The following is a 19,832-nucleotide window of genomic DNA, read 5'->3' as shown; positions in this document are numbered from 1 at the left end:
TGCCAGTGCCTGAGCTAGTGGCAGGAGGACTGGGAAAGAGGATTCCTTCCTTGAACAACAGTTAAAAATGACTATGACATTTAACAAGGCTAGTTAGTAAGAAATGTAGCTGGCAAAGGTTTCTTATCATTTCCTATGCCTTGGTCAAAAGCACACTTGTCCAGTGTATCCTCCAAAGAGCAAGGAATAGACCTTGCTCTCACTGGGACGTAGGAAAAAACCCCAATGAGAATAAGTAGCAATGTGGAGGGATCCGGGCTCTTAACCTTCATTTTGCTGTGACTCTTATTGATCATAGCATGTTAATTTACAAGAGTCAAGTGCACTCAGAGTTCACATTCTGTTTTACCTGTGACTCTTGTTATTTAGTCACTAAGTCAGGTCTGACTCTTTTGCGACCCCATGGACTATAGCCCACCAGGCTCCTCTGTCCATGGGATTTTCCAGGCAAGAATAAGGGGGTGGGTTGCCATTTCCTTCCACAGGGGATCTACCTGACCCAAGGACTGAACCCATGTCTCTTGTGTTGGGAGATGCATTCTTTACCACTGAGCCACCTGGGAAGCCTCCACATGACTCAACAGACAGGCAATGGGTAAGGATGAGATTATCTTTTAAGCTTCTTATATATTCAATTCATTTACCTCAACACCATCATTTTGGGGAGTTCTCTATTTTCAAAAGAGTTTATAGACTGGAATCAAGCTGAAACAAGAGATGACAGCAAGTCCAGAGATAAAGTATCAGGTTGGTCAAAAAGTTAGTTCAAGTTTTTCCGTAAGATGTTAATGGAAAGACAAGAATGAACTGTTTGGCCAACCCAATAATAAAGTATTCTGATACGAGGAAACCAGAATCTATCCCTGAGTCATTATTTTCTCTAATCTCCTCAGATGAAACCATACTCAAGATGCTCAGAAGATACTCCACTCATATGGGAAATTAGGTCAGCACCAGTTTTAACTAAGTCAGGAGTTTGAAGGATGAATGACCTCAACTGAAAAATAAGGTACAACGCAAGATAAGAAATGGAGGGAAAAAAAAAAGACAGAGGATGTTGCTACAAACCTTGCTGCTTTCAGCATCCTTTTCAATCTCTAAGTTTTTAATCTGTTTCTCAGCTGCCTCAAGCTGCTGTCTGAGGTTCTCGATTTCCAATTTACCTTCGGAGCTGGCTTTCTGAAGCGCATCAAGGTCTGAGAGCTTTTCTTCGGCAGCCTTGAGCTGTGATGTAAAATGATCAATAACCTTGGTTTGCTCATTGCATTTGGCTTGTAGCACCTCTAGCTCCTTTACCTTTAGCTCGGCTTCCTGCAGTTTGTTTAAGGTGTCCTCCATTTCTACTAGGTGCTGCTCTTCCGCTTTGTCCAACTTCGACTGGATGGCTTCCAGACTGTTCTCCTTCTCTTTAATGACCTGCATCAGCTTAGCCCTTAGGGCTTCGAGCTCTTTCATGTGAGCAGACCTTTCTGAGTCTTGCTTGTTCTGCAGATTTTCTATTTCCTGCTGGTAGTCCAGTCTCATTTTCTCTATCTGCGTTTTTAACTCGGCGAATTCGGCTGTCTCGGTGCCGACCCCCTTGCTGAAGGACACCTTCAGCTCCTCCATGGCCTGCTGGTGGGACGCGATGGCTGTCTCCAGCTTAGACTTCCACAGGGCGATCACGTCTGAATTCTCCTTGTTGGCATGGTCGAGTTTGCTTTTCAGGGACTCATTCTCTTTGGAAAGCTTCTCTGTGGCGGCCTGCAGAACCTTTAACTCCTTCTGATGCATTTCTTCCCGGGCTCCAAAATGCTCCTTCAGAGAAGCGACTTCTTTCTGGTGGTCACTATGGGTGGCTTCTAACTTCTCCTGCAAAGCGCTGATCTCTTGCAAGAGGGACAGTGACATGTCCACATCCCCAGCTGGCTTATTGGACTCCAGCCGCCTCCGCAGCTCAGCTACCTCCTGCACTCGCAATGCGAGGTCTTTTTCGAGTTCCATGATGCGGGACTTTTCTGACACCGTGGCCACCTAGTTAGCAGCAGTCAAGGAGAAAGAAGAGACCATTTAAAGGATGAATCACTGATGATTTTCTCTAACCTTGGAGATCTTTAGGGACTACCCCATCTCAGGCACCAGTCAAGCCACCGAGAATGTCTATGTGTCAATCCAGGCCTGACTGTGGCTTAAGCCTGGTTCTAGACACTCCAATTCAAAATATAGTCCAATTACAGTCTTTGGCAAACTTTTCACCATTTTGAGATGCTAAAGGAAAATAAAACTGAATTTTATTGAGCTTAACTCACCCCCCAAATAACTCTTTTCCCTCTAAAGAACCTTAAATCAAGAAGAGTACCCATTAACTATAGTTAGTTAATATAAACAGCACCTTTCAAAGTTCTTATATATTTGCCTTCTGGAAGGAGAATCTTTGTTTTGCCTACTCTACCCAAGGGGTATAAACGCTTCTCTATCTGTTGGCAGTGACTTTACGGAAGTGTGCTGTCCAGTTAGTGGCCATAAGCCACATACAGCTACTCAGCACTTGAAACGAGGCTGTGAGAGTCACATATACATCAAATAATGACTTGGGGAAAAACAGAACATATCTTGTTAACAATTTCTTATGCTGATTATATGATGAAATGATAATAGTTTGGATATATTGGTTTAAATAAAATGTTATTAATTTCACCTGTTCCTTTTAACCTACGCATGTTAATGTGGGTACCAGAAATTTTTAAATTATAAAACATCTGTGGCTCATGTCATAATTCTATTGGGTAGCACTGGCATAAAATTACCTAGGAAATGTTTCAGTGAATACCACAACAACTGGAGAAAAAAAGCCTCAAGTGGATAAAGAAGAACAAATTGACTAGACTTTTTTTTAAGAAAGGACAAGGAAAAAATGGTTACTTACCTGCAATGATACGTAAGAATCTTACACAGAATCCCTCCCCCTTTTAGAGTTTGTAATCGTTCACCGTCTTGCGTACATGTGTCGCTGCCCTAACCCAGTGGTTCTCTGACCTTAGTGTGTGCACGAGTCACCAGGGATATGCGTTCGCAGGCCCACACACGCTGATTCTACCTGAGCTTGGGGACAGAACCTAGGAATCTACTGTTATTTAAACTTGTACCCCAGGATGAGGAAAACCATCTTCCTAACCTGCGTCCTTTTATTCTTAGGAAGCTATTTCTCTCTGTTGTCTGATAGACAATCAGTTCGGTGCACAAAAAATGTGGGAAATGGTAGCTTCGGGCATAAAAAATATTTATTGGGCTAACCTGGGAAATAGAAGGGGATCTTGAATGATTTCAAGACATCAGTGAGTCCCAAATTCCACAGATCAAATGTCCTGCAGGGTGAAGGCTCGTTCCCTCACTGCCTTTAACAGGACAGGAGGCAATGGATGTATGCGTCCTTCAGCCCCTTGGCCCAAACACAGGCTGTGAGGTGGATAAAGACTAAAGGGTTGACCATGAACAAGAAAATAAAGCACTTGGGACTCCCAAGACTGCATGATCAAGTCACTGGACATTTCAGAGCTGGCTGTAATTGTGTTTCAGGATTGTAGGTATTTGAAAGATGGTAATTCATTGACTTAGCTTTTCCTGGGGTGGAGGTGGGGAGGTGAGGACTCGGAGAGCTTGTTACCACAAAATAAGGTACATTATTAAACTCCATTGCTACGATGTCTATAATACAAATAAATTGAACCCAACAGGGCACTAATTCTTAATCAGTCACAACAAAACAGTCAAACTAAGGAAATGCCAAGTAAAAAATGAGGGAAAATAATAATTTGATTGTGGAGCATTTTCACAGCACTTCTATTTTTTATTTCCCCAAATCTGCCCCGGGGCGAAACTATCTGTGTCTGCCTTTCCCACCATAAAAGTCAGGTTACTGTTTCTTATTCTTGCTAATGTCTCTACAGCACCAAGCACACTGTTTATAAACTGGGCTTACTGGCTTAGAGAAATTTTATAGCACTTCCCAAAAAGGAATGTGGGTGATGGGAAATTTATATGGGTCAGTAGTTAGTTCCATACTTGGCAGACCGAGAGTGAGGATCAACAGGACTGTTACAGAAAGGCAACAGTTTGAATCTGAAATACTTGAATAAATCGTGCTGTGAATGGATGCTTTCTTATCCACAGAAAATTAAAAAAAAAAAATTGTTTGCTGACAAAGCTGTATAGGAGAGCACTTCAGAAGTTAAAAAAAAAAAAACAACAAACCCTTGCTTCAGTAGCCAGCCACACCACAGGGGCTCAGTCTCCCTATCAGTCCCTTGTATTTCCCAGATCAAGTCTGACTCTCAGGTAACAAATGCCTGGCACCAAATTACCAGGATTTTTTTCCTTACCAAATACACAGAAGACATCTTTAGTTTTGAGGCCAACTAAGAACATTTTCTTTCTTCTTAAAAAATAAAAAACTTATGACTTAGAGAAGAAAAATGACTTGATTTTCTAGATTTTTTTAGATTAATGATTTCTTGAGAAGAGACTTTTTTACAAACACTAATAATTCAAAAGAAAAAAATCAGGATACCAAATTTGATTAGAGACAATAATTTTTGAAATTTTAAAATTAAGGATCTTGGTGATTTAGCTACTGACAGTCAAATTCAGGATTTAAAAGGTATACATACATACATGTTTTCTTATATGTGACTCAGATTAGTTCTTAAATCTTTTAGCACAAAACGACTTCTGTAATAGACAGACTCCATCCTGTAGTGGTTAAGAGCACAGACTTTGGGGTCAAATGGCCCAAATGCAAATCCTGGCCCCACTATCTCTATTAGCTGTGTGAGCTGGGAATATTAGTTAACCTCTCCGTGCCTCAGTGTCACTCATCTGTAAAATGGGGACAATGCTACTACCTCCCTCGTGGGACTGTGGTGAGACTAAGTTAACATTTGTAAAGTGCTGGGAATAGTGTATATATAAAGAAATGTCACTTTTTTCATTTTTCAGTGAACACATGACTAATGCACTGCCTCCTAGGGCCAAACACTGTGAGCTGGGGGTTGGCAGAAGTCATTCTGTTCCCAACACACTTTTCCCTCCTGACCACTGAGAATTTAACCTACTGGGTAACAGAAATACAAAGAGATCAGGTGCCAAGGGAAAAAAAAAATTGGGGTGAAAATCTTTAACTCTCTTTAAAAGGAGCCAATGTTTTCCATTCTCTTCACCCAAGAGGTCAGGGAAGAAGGCAGAAAAAGAGAGCTAAAGTAAAACAATAACAAAAAAATTACTTAGAAAACCCACTAGGAATATGAGAACAAGAGGACAATTGACTGCTGGTGGCAAACAGGAGAAAGGTTATTTCCTGGTATTCATACAAAGACCCGCAAATGCAGCTGTAGCTGTCCACGCAGTCTGCATAGCTGCAGACTTTAGATGATGATTTTGGCCAAATTAACCAAAGGAATGAATCTTCACCTTGGACAAAAGGTTCGACGTAAAGCACCTGGGCCCACCCATCAGCCTACACCCATGAGGACCTGGGCGGTACCAGGACCAGCAGACTCAAGTCGAACCACTGGGTCAGGGCTGTAGGCCAACTGCAGGGCCCGTCACCCGCGGGGTCCATCGTTCACAAACATGGATCGGCTTCGTTAAATAGTGAAAACCATTACCCTAGTGTCTTCTAACTCCCTCTGGAGTTTGTCAGCTTTGGTCTTTTCAAAGAGCAGGCTCTGTTCAAGCTCCTTAATGCGGGCATGCTCCAGTTTGGTCTGCGTCTGTTAGTAAAAAGGAAGAGGAAGAAACACAACGGTGCCACCGTGACATGCCAGCACAGGAGGAGAAGGGCGCGGCATGCAGGCTGAGCCACCAGTACCTTCCGCCAAAGGGTGAACAGAAAGGGTGATGGAGAAGGGTGAGGGTGGGCTGAGATGGAGAGGCGGGGGGTGACGATGAACACTATGGACGAGAGGATGAGGTGGGCAGGGGGCATGAGCTAGTCTACTGAGAAAGAAAACATGGAAAACACCTGAGGCAAGATGAAAAGTGTCAGATGCATGCAGCCAAATATAAGTTATATTGATAAGTGAAGTTTATCAGCACAAATTAGAATAGTTAATATTCCTCTAATCTATCATTTTCCCTCCTCCCCGCAACAGCTACTTGACATTAATGTGTATGTAACTGACTCAGTGACTTAAAAAAGTAGATTGGCCCTCAAACTGGACATCCATCACCCAAATATGGACAAGATTAATGTCATGAGTCTACATCTGGTTGGTAAGTTCCTAGCACAGATCTCTGTACTTCTGCATACAATTTGATGTGAGCAAGGGTCAAGTATTAAACCTAACGAAGGAAGTCTAGGAACTGGAGCTAAGGAAACCACACCACTGGTGCTGGCTGAGATGAGTGAGAAGGATCTGGGATTCTTAGCAACATTCCCATACATGACAGGTGAGGAGCCATTAAAGTGGGCTTTCCAAAGAGCGTCACAAGGGAAAAAAGAGGAAGGGGATTAGATTTAAAGGAGAAAATTCAGTGACAGTTATGCTTGAGAGCCTCCATCCCTGGAGCTCAAAGCAGGAGAAAAGTTTAGCTGGAACTGGGAAGGGGCTCATACTCTTAATCCTAAAACAATCATTTTGCCTCAGCTCAGACCTAAGAAACATGGTGACTCAACAGAAAGGCAAGAGTTTCAACTCCATGCAAAAAGAGCCAGTAAGATCCTCACATGTTTTAAAACCTCAGATTTTGATGGAACCTGATGCAGAACCCAGAGGGCCATCTCTTTCTAACAGTCTTAAGTGTGGCAGAATCTTAATCAACTTGAAATCATCTAGATCAGTCTGAATGGACCTCTTTTCCCACTCACCTCTCCAACTGAAGAGGTTAGCAATGTAATCAACTGATAAAACCTGTCGACAGACCTTCCCCCGGCAGTTTCTGGTTATTCTGTGGTTTTAACTAGTTGGATAGCTCTGTCTGGACAATATAAGGGAAAAGACAACAAACCCTAAAGTGACAGAAAGCAGGGCAAAGCTTAAGCAGAAAGTAGAATCTTTTATGCTATAAATATCTTTACTCACTCCAGGGGTACTCTAGGGATTTCAATGCATTCAAGGGGTCAGTTTGCTTATGAACCAGGTATAAAAAACCATCATAGAATATTTTCAAAGTAAACAAAAAAATTTCTGTAAAAATTCTTTGCTTCTTTCAGTCTATACACTCAACAAAATAATGAAATAAAAATAAGAAACTTAATTGTTTGGAGAGTCCCCTTCATCTATATGTGCCTTGTGTGTGTATGCTCAGTTGCTGAGTCACGTTCCAATGTTTGTGACCCTATGAATGTGTAGCCCACCAGGCTCCTCTGTCCATGGTATTTTCCAGGCAAGAATACTGGAGTGGGTTGCCACTGCCTCCTCCAGAGGATCTCCCCGATCCAGGGATCGAACCCGCATCTCCTGCATTGGCAGGTGGATTCTTTACCACTGTGCCACCTGGGAAGCCCCAGATGTGCCTTAGACAGAGGCTGTTCAATTTACCTGCTTTCACAAAAAAAGAATCTCATCTAGATCTACATTTTAATAATTGGGGTCACAGTTGCAAGAACAGAAGTGCAAAATTAACAGGAAGAAGCAAAGGCAACAGTACCTTTCTTCTCTTGACACAGAGTTCAGTGTCCTCTGGGTAAAAGGTCACTTCCCACCAGGGAAGCCCCAAGAACACCAGAGTGGGTACACGTTCCCTTCTCCAGGGGATCGTCCCGACTCAGGGATCGAACCCAGGTCTCCCGCATTGCAGGCAGGTTCTTTACTGTCTGAGCCACCAGGGGAGCCCAAAAAGTCGCTACTACTTCCAGATAAAAAGCAAATACCCACTGAACGTGATCTTCTCCCCATTCCAAGATCCTCTGGGTGTCTCCCGACTGGTGAGAGAGTGCCCACGGACGATCTGGGCTCTGCACTGCACTTGGCCAGCCATCAGCAAAAGGAACTAGCAAGCTGCCTCCCTGTCCTTCCCTGTATGTCACAGAAATGCTTGGCTGGATAGGCCCACCCTGCTTTTAGGATTATTACTTTCTTAGACCAGGATACAGTATCCCAAGAGGAGCGTCCTGGGGCCATGGAGGGTGGGGGAGTTGAGAGGGAAAGCCAAAGCTCTGCGAGAAGCGCACAGGAGAGGCAGGAGGGAGGCCTCATGCAGACTGACTCTGGATGCAGCAGAAGGAGCCTACTTTGGGAGCAGAGAAGAGACCCAGATCACTGAAGTAGCTGCACAAAAAGGAACCCTTTGGAACGGAGGCTTTAAAAAAAAATTCAGTCTTGAGTTGTCTATTTCAGCTGCTGGGAAGAAAAATCCTTTGTTTTAATCTCTTTCTCTTGTGGTGGTCAATCAGAAGAGGAAGAAGCTTTCAGGTTTTTTTCAATTGGCATCTTGGCCGGCAGGGTGCGCCATGAGGCCATGCTTTTAAGTACTCTGGTAAGATCGCTTCTGAGCCACTCTGTCTGGTAAGACCTGAATTGGGTGTTTGATAATAAAGAGAGGGAGGAAGAAAAAAAAAACAAAAATATCTCCATACCTTGTGGCACTGCTACTAGAAAAAAATCTCACTTCAAGAATAATAAATTTAGAGGGACGGGATATATGTACACTTACAGCTGATTCACTTTGTTGTACAGCAGAAACCAGCACAACATTGTGAAGCAATTATCCTCCAATTACACATTTAAGAATAATAAATTTAAAACACAGTGTCCTCACTGAAGAATGCTTGCCTCCAGCTTCACCAACTAGGGGAAACACTGACCCAACAAACTGGAAGTCGAATTTCTTGTCAGCCGCACTGGCAGCCATTGGCCAGCAGCAGGCGCTCACACAAAAGGCAATCAGTCTGGGACTCGTGTTCCTTTATTCTAATGGGAATAAATGAAACTTGGGGAAATTTTACCCCAGAATTTCTGTAACAACTTCATCTAATATGTTTTATGTTTCGGTCAGCTATCATATATTTTGGAAGAATTCTATTAAAACTAGAGGCCTTATGAATTAAATGAAGTAGGTTGGGCCCCCAGACATAATTCTTGTCTTTTTGCCAAAATTCTTTATAGAACAAACATGTGCCTGTGTGTTAGACAAATGGGTTTACAGAACTTAGTCATTACATACAATTTCTTCAGGATTCAAATGTAACTGCTTTGAAAGCCACATGCACAGAAATATTAAGAACAATATCTCAAGGTCAGATTATGCAGTTAGTATTTGAGTGTATCAATAAGCATTTTAATCTGTAATCAATCTGTGTTAACAAGGAAAGTATCCATACAGTTAAGTGCCCTCTTACATTCTCAGGATCTTCAGAAATCTGGCTCTTTTGCTATCAGTAAAAAAATAAAAAAATTAACAACAAAAGAGACATTCAACTAGAGTTTCAATATGTGTTAGGGTTTCAGCATAACTTTGATTAATTACATGTTTACCGGACATACTAGCCTATCTAGTGCTGACGTCAATATTTTAACTCGCTCCTCCTCAAAACATTGTAGGCTGTATTTGACATGAATTAGATGATGATATGAAACTTCTAATGAGATTTTGGGGTGTTTTTAAATGGATGAGAACAACACAGAAGTCAACTAAAGGAGTGTGACTCTATATGAAATGAGTGAGGAAGATAGCTGTCAAAATTACTCATAATCCATTACATTCTGGGCCTTATAACAGCAGACCTCAGAAAATGTTTCCCTTACTCTTTGTTGATTGTAAAGATACATTTACTTCAAAAGAAATCAGCCTTCTTATTTGGAAGGGCTTTGAAATTCAAGCATGGGGTGGGCATTCAGTAGACTCTAAAATCGCAATGGTAGCAAAAATGTGTATTCTGAGAACTGCACAGACAAGAAACTTCTATTAAGATATTACAGATTAAAGTACCAAAAATCTGCTAAATTTGAAATTTTTTAAATTTGCATTTGTCATACATCTAGCAGTGGTTTGAAAGCATCAAAGCCATTTAATTCTGGGGTCTTATTAAAAAATTCATATGAATCACTGTCGTCGTTTAGTCACAAAGTCATGTCTGACTCTTCGAGACCCCATGGACTGCAGCCCACCAGGCCCCTCTGTCCACGGGATTTCCCAGGCAAGGACACTGGAGTGGGTTCCCATGTCCTTCTCCAGGGGATCTTCCCGACTCAGGGATCGAACCCGGGTCTCCTGCACTGCAGGTGTGTTCCTTACTACTGGGCCTCCTGGGAAGTCCTGAATAACTGTTAAGAGATGAGAAAAGTTGATGCTAAAGGAAAATCTCTGAATTTAAAGTATGCCATGAAATAAAAATTGCTTTTTCTTTTCTGGTAATTACTAATACTTTAAAAAATCAGTTACCATAACATATATTTATTTTCTATAGGGTTATAAAGGATTTATCCTGCTCAATAGAAAAGGAAAGCTGAGAGTGTTCTGAACCATCATGATAAAATAAAAAATGCTCTTTAAAATGCCATTCTGATCAAGGGAAGAATAAGTAGAGTCTCACTTAGGACACACTGCCAGATTTATGACTTGATTGACTACAATGCAAGGTTTTAAATTTGGAAGCATGAGAAAAGGGTAGTGAAAATTTTACCCGGCTACCAGAGTTGAGATGCATAGTGACAGGCTGGAGGGCAGGCAGCCCCTCAGCCATAGCCCACAGCCCAGAGGTGGGGATTCCTGCCACCCTCTCTGCTGCCTGTTCTGGCCACAGTGGTTTTATCCAAATTTCTGAATACCGCACCCGCAGAAGCTTTAGATGGCTGGTGGGGTTTTACCTCAAGATCGCCCTTAGTAATCGATTCTTCTTCAACCCGGAACTGAAGGTCCTCAACCTTCCTGTGGAATAAAATCAAAACGAAATACTTAAGAAACTAACTAAGGAACACCTCTGCCTTATTCCCCAAATTATATATGTAAAATCAATGTCCTGATGAATTTAGCAGATGACGATGGAAAGAAATGCCTTAGAGATGTAGAAAATGAAGAAATGCATTTTAAAGCCTCTGGTTTATAAATCCACAAAGTGGAGAAGAGCTCTTCTCCATTTAGGAAATGCCAAAGTTTTAACCAGGTATGGATCCCAGAAAGGGAAGAGTTGAGAAAATCAACTGGTTCCCCAGGTCACAACCACCAGAAATGGATCTAATCAAGACAAGATCAACCTGGAAGGAAAAGGTCTGATCACCATAGAGACAGGTATGAGAAGGGAAGTCTATAATTTCTGCCTTCCAGTAACAGAACGTAGCGGGGAAAGTAGCACAAAAAACAAGTCTGTCTTTATACCACCCACATCAGATATTCCAGGGTGAGGTCAGCAGGCTCCCTATGCAAAGATTCCCAGGACAACATGAATACCTGTTCCAAGGCTGGGAGAAAAAGGCTGGGAATAATTTGGGAGAGAGGCGATCAAGGATTCTATTTCTTGCTTCTAAAAATGCAAGCTTTTTCCCCCCAACCATATCATAAAAATCTCTGATAAGGGCTGTGGGTTTTGATCAATGCCATCACAAAGTCAATGAAATATGATATTAGGAAGATTTACAAGACCTGGGTAACACCCACACTATGAATCTTTACAAAATTGGGTATACGAGAAGGAAGAAAAGGAGGACAAAGTCCATCATCACGCTAAGTCGCTTCAGTCATGTCCAACTCTTTGCAACCCTATGGATTGTGAAAAGAAGGACAAAGTCCATAAGCTACGTGCAAAAATAAATAAATAAAATTCACTAGCATTTCTAACAAAGTTTAGAATAAAAAAATTCTACTCAGTAGAATTTTGAGGTTGATGCCCTCAAGTTTACTGAAGAGCTGAGGGAACATTTCTACTGTCCAGAAGTCAGCTCAGCAAGAGCTGGTTTAAAAACCCAAGCAAAAAATAAATAAATAAATAAATAAATAATAAAATTAAAAATTTAAATAAAAAATAAAAACCCAAGCAAGTGGTACAGGGGCCTTGGCCTTCAGAGGGGCCTGGAAGGGTCTGTCAGTGTGTCCTGTCCACTTGTAGCCGTTTTTATGAATGAGATTCAAGGAGAACTTCCTCCCCAGTGGCTAGTCATCTCTTCAGTGAAGCACTGAATGTATGACCCCCCCATCTCATACCTCCCACCACAGCCAGCGCTTGTGATCTTCCTGAGCACTTGGTCATCCTAGAGACCCCTGAGTTACATCACTGTGATCAGAAATGACAGCAGATGGCATTAAGTGCAACTGAGGACAAATGTCCCATAACCCAGAGACAAGTCAATCGATTTCACGCAGACACCTTTCCCAGAGAGCTTGTTCGCTCATGGCCTCAAAAGTCCTTCTATGAAAAGCAAGCTTGCTCTCTTTGTCTCACACAGTTGAGCACTGGATTTCATCCTGCCCTGGATAGTTCTCTAACTGAGAGTTGTGTTTTCCTCTAAAGGCAGTGAGTTTCTCGAGGTCAAGACCCCTCTGTCACTACCCTGCTCCCCAACACACATAATTTCATCAGATACGTGGACAATGTTTCATAAATACCAGGTAACTGGGTCCAGAAAAAAAAAAAAAAAAATCCCCTCTCGAGGAATGGCTGAGGTGGGCCCCAGGGTTGAATGTACTGGCTCGGGCCATCCCCTAGAGGATGTCTGGTGCACAGTTGGTACTCAATACACAGCTGCTCAGTTCATCAGGGCACATCTATCTGGTTCCAAACTTCTCAAGAAAGCCAAGTCAAAGCAAACCCTCCTCACACAGCATGGGGAATCCCATCTCCACTGAACACACAGTCAGTCCTCTGGTTCCAAGGGTTTGACCCCAACAAGGCTGTGGATGGGAAAGCGCTCCCTAAGGTGGTTTAAAAAGGAGAGCAGGTTTTGGGATCACCTTTTCTCCTCTTCAAGTTGGTTGAGAAGTTCCACCTTCTCCCTGTCGGCAGCTTCCACCATCGTTCGCAGCTGGTCCATCTTGGCCTCCAATTCCAGGACGTGCTGGGAAAGGCAAGGGTGTCAGTGAGTGGCCTCCTCCTGACCCAGATGCTGGCCCAGACGTGCCTCCAAAGAGCTACAGCTAAGTGGTACAACTGTGGGTTGGCGTTAGTCAAAAACCTTGTCACGTTAAAGTGCTTTCTATGATCTCTTATAACAGGTTATTCTTGGCAGCACTTCTGGGAGCCGGATGATGAAAAACCACACCATTAAAGCAAAAGGGGGTAATGTTAAAACAACTCTCATCTCTTTTTAAAAGATTTTTTAAGGTGGACCATTTTTAAAGTCTTTATTGAATTTGTTAAAATACTAGTGTTATTGGTTTTATACTTTGGTGTTTTTTGGTTGTGTTTTGTTTTTTTTTTTGGTCACAAGTAGGATCTCAGCTCCCCAACAAAAGATAGAACCTGTACCCCCAGCATTGGAAGGCAAGGTCTTAACCACTGGGCCACCAGGGAAGTCTCCACTCTCATCTTTTTTGAAGCTGAAACTCATACAAAGCATAATCTACAAAACAGGAGTTGTAACCACTGCTAAGGTCCTGGTATATAAGCTCATCTGACAACAGACAGGCCAAGAGACCTGGATGTAAAGACCAAAGAGCGCAGCAAACTCAAGAAGAACAGAACTTCATCTTTATGATGATACAAACTGGGACCCAGGGCACAGCTTTCAAACAAGCCCAGCAAAGACATCTATGCTCACTTCAGCACACTCGAGATCAGCTCCCCGGCTCCGAGCACCAGGTATGCTGCCCAGCCTCCTCCCTCAATTTAGAAACCGTCACCGACGTCGCGACAAGATCAGCCTAGAACCCGTCACCATCTCCACCACAAGGTCAGGGCCAGACTTCACCTGGTCGTGTCCGTCCCGGGCCAGGGCGAGCTCCTGCTCTATCTCCCCCACGTGGCTTGTGGCCTTGGCCACCTCCGCCCTCTCTAGATCCCGTTCGGCCAGCAGCTGCTCAATGTGCTGCTGCTTCTCCTTCAGGGCCTCCTGGAGGGCGGTGGTGCCGGAGATCTTCCTGGCGTAACGGGAGGAGGTTTCGGTCAACTGCAAAGGAAAGTTAAAGACGTGAAGGGCAGCGATGCTATGAGGGATGTAGGGAGAGGGTGGTGCATGCAGGGCGGGCGTCTCCTCCGCAGAGTAAAAGCGCTGCCCTGGCTCGCAGGCTTGCCCAGGCTTAGGAAAGGTTTTCCATCGTGGAAACAAGATGGCGCATGCCTCGAGCCTGTCAATGTCACAAAGAACCCACCGATGTAAAGAGGCCACAGAAAAACCAGGAAGGTGTTCGTGGCTCAAAATCAAAGGTGCCCTGAGCTGGGCTGAGGGGGCCGGGTGGAAAAATCCCGCAGGACCCAGGTCACAAGCTTCTCAAGACTCCATTTCCACCTGGACTTCATGAATAGTTATCTTCTCATGAAGACAGTGTGGCCAATCTTCTGTTCCTTAGACTTCAGGATGAGACTTTTTTCAACTTCTTGAGCTTCTACACACCATTAAGTGACCATGATGTCACCCACGGAATCACAGACCTCCTTCAACTGATTACATAGTTTACACACTTGGAACTTTGTCAGATTTTCTTCACCTTTCTTCTAGAATGAAAGGCATAGGTGATTTCACCCAGGGATCCAGCTGTGAGGACCTGATTGCCAGTCCCCAGAAAGATTTACAAGGATAAGATGAAAAGGAAACTCATGTTGTGCTTTCAAAGCATGTGTGAATGGGTGAGTGTGCAAGTACACACATAAGAGAAAGGAAGAAAAAGGGCACGGGGGTGGGGGGGAGAAAAGGGGGAAAGGAGAAGTTCATGGAGAAAGAGAAGTAGGGGGAAGAAGGAGAGAGAAAAAGAGTGGATGAGAGGGGGAGAGGGGAGAAGAGCAGGAGTTAAGGGAGAGACAGCGGCAGGGGGAGGCGTGGAGAAAACCTGTTTCTGCTCTCATCTCTGCTGTTTCACACAGCAGACACCTCCTCAAGGTGCCTGTCATGTGAAAACACAGAGAACAGAACCTTCTGTTAAAGAGTTCAGAGGTCATTTGGACAAGCTGAATAACAATCTTGCAGGCTGGACTCTGGGGGGCTGGGAGGGGCTCCAGAAGAAGCTGCAAACCTTTGGCCAGCGTTTGTCCGAGGCCATTTACCAAGCGATCATTGGCATGAGGAGAATGCCACTGTTTCTACTGAGAGAAATTTCTTGAATTACTTAAACATATGAGGGGGAGGGGGATTTCCTGTTCTCTCTTTTAACCACCTGACCTTGACTTTCCAGTTTCACTATGTGGTTATACTTTCTCGTACTAATATTTCCTCCCTTTAACAAAAAAGAATTATTTATTTGGCCGTGTCAGGTCTACATTGCGGCATGCAGGATCTTCATTTGTTTCAGCACGTGGAATCTTTAGCGTGGCATTTCAACCCTCAGTTGTGGCATATGGGATCTAGTTCCCCAACCAGGGGTAGAACCCCAGGCCCCTTGCATTGGGAGCGTGGAGTCTTAGCCAACATTTCTTCCTGAATACGCGAAATCTGAGCTTCTCAAACCCTGCAGGGAGACACACCCCAGGGTGCTGCAGATAACTCGCAGGGTAACAGTGACACCTGTTGGACATTATGCAAACTACTAGCTTGGAGGCAATTCAGCTTCAACCTTGGATTGTATTTACAATGACACTACATTCCTTGTCACATCTCTCCAAAGCTGGGTTTTGGCCACTGCCAGGACAAAAAGCCCAAATCAATGCAGCACAGAAAATGAGGGTGGCAGTGTTCACTACAAGTCCAAGGTCTGATAGGATGTGCAATGCCCATGAGGAGCAACCTAATAGTAACTCACTGTGGTTATTTAAGAATGAATTACAAATACTATTTTTGCTTTCCGCTAATGAGTATCATTTTTTTTTTTGAACAGTTACTAAACCGTGAGGACATAAATATTAAGTTTTTTGGACTGAAATACTTAATAAACATAACTGTTAGCTATTTTTTTGGCCTACAGGCACTGTGAAAAAATAACAGAGACTCTAAAGGTTCTGTGGAACCGTGATAAATACTGTCAGAAGATCATTTTGCATTCAAGAATCTTTCAGCTTTTTTTACATATGTACAATGGATCATATTGCTGAGCTGTATTTTTAGGAAATCATGCATTTGATTATTCTATGTTTTCCACATATTCATTTATGGTGATTTCTGGTTTAGAAACTATAACCACTCAATATAAAAAGATATAAAAATAAGCTGCTTTAAAAGGCAAGGCAATGAGACTCATTTCTCTTTTGCTAGTTTTCTTCAAAGAGGAATCAGAACTGGTCTAAAAATTAAGAGGAGAGGTTGGGGGGACAGAAAGGGCTTGGGGAATCTCCAAAGAAATGGACACAATTATAACATAATAAAAATGTCTCATTAAAAAAAAAAAACACACTCAAGAAAGAATTTCGATTCTAGAGTAGACATGTCCACAGAATTGCTCCTGGATTAGTCCTGAAAATGTAAACTCATGTCCTGAAACATAAACTCGATGTCCACATTACAGCTGGCTGACTAACTCTCAACAAGGCTTCATCCAAAGAGAGGGTTTTCTTCACCTTCATTTCGCTCAGACTTTCTAAGAGTTCTTGTCAAGCTTTTCTTATCAAGTTCACTTGTAATTTTCATGTTCAAGATGCAGGCTTTTATATGCAGAATGACATAGTCCAAGCAGGTACCTGTATCACCTGACCGTAAGGGGAAGAAGTCCAATGGCTGAAGAGGAGGGTGGCCCTGCTATAAAGAAAGATGCCCCCAAAGGTCCCATCCCTGCTCAGTGTCAACGGAAAGAAAGCCAAGCGAGATCAGGGGCCAATAGCCTTACTCCCCAATCGCGCCACTTCACATTCTAATTCCTGTCTGCAGTTCATTGTCATGAACCAGAGACCCAGAATCCAGTCTGGAGTGTAATCTCACACAGTCATGTCAAATTTGAACAGTACCTACCTCACTTCAAGCGAATAAACTAAAGGGCAGGGGGTGGAGGTGGGGAAGCAAAGCCAAAAAGTCATTGCTTTGGCCCTAAGAAAGCATGACGTTAACAAACAGAACAAGATGCTGCCTATTTTGATTCTGATGATTTTATCTCACTGATCAAAGCAGGAAAAGGGGAGAAAGGGAGAGAGAGTGGGAAGGGGAGATGGAGAAAGGAGGCAACACAGGGCCTTTCAGGCATCTTTTCCAGTTGTCTAAGTTCTTCTCTGCATCCTTGGGCCTGAGGCAGGAACACTCCACACCCATTGAACTGCTTTCAGTGGGTGAGACTGCATGAACACAACATGAAAATTCTAAGAACATGCCTTTTCTCAAAATACTTTTAGCTCCTAGTCTGACAGCAAAGAGAAAGAGACCCAGGTCCTTGGGGAAAGGGATCCCTCCAATTTTCCTGTCTTCCTGATGCAAAAATAATATCAGAATGATCAACCATCCCATATGTTAGACTAGGGAGTCGTTACTATGGATTCACCAAACACTGTGGTATCTCCCAGTCTTAGAAGTCTGAAAGGAGCTGTTAAAAATTCTTTATTTCAAACTTGTAGTGGTGCTAGAGGTTTGGGTTCTCTTTTGTTGCAAAATGTGTAAGGACGTTCACAAGCCACAGTGAAGGAACAATTCATACAAGGACAAGGGGAGGTGTAACCTTTCCTAAAGCAAAGCAGGCGTGCTGATGGGGGTGGGGAGCATCTGATGTGCCTGGAATGCAGAGACACACAGACGGGGAGGCTCACCAGTCCTGTCCGGCTGGGCTTGCTGCTCACAGAGGAGGCCACGGAGCTCATGGAGCTGAGAGAGGAGGCGGACGGGCTGCGCTTCATGCTGGCGGGCGTGGTCGCCATCACTCGCCTCACCGCAGCCGCCTTGGCTTTGGCTGGCGTGGTGGAGGGGAAGCCAATCTTGGTGACTTTGTGGACCGGAGCAAACAGGCCATATTTGGGTTGACACTGAAAATACCTTGAGGGGACAACAATTAAGGACAGTAACAAAAAGCGGCTTAATGACAAGAAAGAAAAACTTATAACCAAAAGGCTCTCCTGACTCTTGTGACTGGCTTGCTGTGAATTCTACCAACTGGCTGAGGTGGTACACCCAGCCTGCAGCGTTCACTGGGTGTGCAGGCTGATAAATAACTTCAGTAATGTCTTCAAAGACACACGAGGAAACAACAATGTGATACGCAGAGACGGAATCACTTGTCTGTTGCTAAGATTCTATGTAAAAAGGAAGTCATTTCTACTATCTGATAAACACACAGCAGAAGAGTTCAGCAACCCAGTGATCCCACCTAATAAAACCTTGCTAAACAAAGGGAAAAAGAAATCAAACAAGCACCTAGTTGGCAAAGTCACTCAAGTAAAGGTGGAGAAGTATCAGGTGGTTAGTCAGTTATCAGACTGACACTTGGAGATGTTACGACTCTAGCAAATTTTAACATCTTAATATCAAGAATATGAACGCTATAGCTTCATAATCATCGCAGCACTAAGAGATTTTTGAAAATCTCAAGGCATTATTACTGTATTTGGTGCATAGCACCTATATACTTATAATCATCAGCTGTAATAAATACATCCCTCTGGATACTGACAATGGGGGGAGGCCTGTGCACGAGGTGGGGCAGGAGGTCGAGAAGGGCTATCTGCATCTTCCTCTCAATTCTTCTGTGAACTGAAAACTGCTCTAAAACAAAAATAAAATCTTAAAAATAAATAGATACATAAACCCAATGCTTGCTCAGAATCTACTCAGATGCACTGCACATATCACTAAAAGAGAGTCAGGGGACTTCCCCAGTGGTCCAACGGTTAAGACTCCGCCTTCCAATAGAGGGAGTGCGGATTTGATCCCTGGTCAAGGAATTAAGATCCCACATGCCACAGATCCCATGTGCTGCAGGGTGCAGCCAAAATTTTAAAAAATAAGTAATTTTCTTAAAAAGCTGACACACACACACAAAATTTTTTTAAAATAGAACAAGGGAAAAAAAAAAAAAAGACAGAGAAACCATCTAAGAGAGAACAACTAATCCTAGTGGAAGGGAAAATCAGTAGATGAGTCTTGGGAAATACAAGTGCAGCTCTTCAAAATGCTCATGTCCATTTTATTACACACACTGGGTGGGGCTGGCTTGAGCATCTTTACATGCAGGAGGGAGACGAAATTCCAACAGCAGACGCACCTTGTTCCAGCAACAGCCCCGTCGTTCTTCCCAAGAGGCTCATCCAACTCCACGCCACACCACTCCCCCTTGGCGAAGTCTGTCTCCCCAAGAAACCGGACTACACCGGCCTTCGTGCCACCAACCTGGAAGCAGAGAATAGTAAAAGGAAGAGGTGAACAAAATTCCACAGCTTAATCCTTTGCAGTTAGAGCCAATCATTAATACTTTGTTCCATCATTTCTGTAGGCAGCTCTTCTCTTAACCCCCTCTCCAACTGTTTAAAGACTTCTCTTCAAAGGTCAGCAAAGGTCACCTGGGTTCTGTTGCTAGAGTGATCCGATACCTGCTGCTGCTGCTAAGTGTCCGACTCTGTGTAACCCCATAGATGGCTGATACCCGGTACAGTCCAATAATGAATTCTTTAGAAAAAGGGAATAATTACTATTATTACTATTACTTCATGCCAATAGTAATAATTACTGTTACTCCAGAGGGAGTTTCCTGCTTCAAAATAAATATCAGCTAAAAAAAATACAACCCCTACATTACTAAAAGAAAAACAAAATTTGTGTATAATCCACTGTAACAATGGCTGTGTTCATTTTCTCAAACTTCCTTTACATCATTACCCATGTAAAGCAATAACATATACATATTAAGGACAAATATTCATACATCCACAT

General features: G+C 43.1%; 1 protein-coding gene across 45 annotated transcripts in view; it reads right to left on the bottom strand.

The window, feature by feature from the left end:
- Positions 1-19,832, bottom strand: part of CLIP1 (CAP-Gly domain containing linker protein 1) — a 145,425-nt gene that overhangs the window by 48,659 nt on the left and 76,934 nt on the right. For 16 of the 45 annotated variants that reach the window (XM_086347497.1, XM_086347522.1, XM_086347493.1 and 13 more), the window contains 6 exons: positions 19,168-19,292; positions 17,720-17,942; positions 13,818-14,015; positions 12,862-12,965; positions 10,785-10,845; positions 1,069-2,013 (listed from right to left, as the gene is read on the bottom strand). In XM_086347497.1, coding sequence (XP_086203623.1) covers positions 1,069-2,013; positions 10,785-10,845; positions 12,862-12,965; positions 13,818-14,015; positions 17,720-17,942; positions 19,168-19,292 — 1,656 coding nt within the window. Of the gene's footprint in view, positions 1-1,068; positions 2,014-5,642; positions 5,748-9,316; positions 9,350-10,784; positions 10,846-12,861; positions 12,966-13,817; positions 14,016-17,719; positions 17,943-19,167; positions 19,293-19,832 lie in introns of all 45 variants that reach the window. The other 29 variants (XM_086347482.1, XM_086347478.1, XM_086347511.1 and 26 more) reach the window with 3 other exon arrangements.

The sequence above is a fragment of the Bos grunniens genome, chromosome 17 (assembly GCF_055505025.1).
Source record: "Bos grunniens cultivar Pamir isolate PY7600 chromosome 17, Bosgru_T2T1.0, whole genome shotgun sequence".
NCBI lineage: Eukaryota > Metazoa > Chordata > Mammalia > Artiodactyla > Bovidae > Bos > Bos grunniens.
This window is presented reverse-complemented; position numbering and strand designations above follow the sequence as displayed.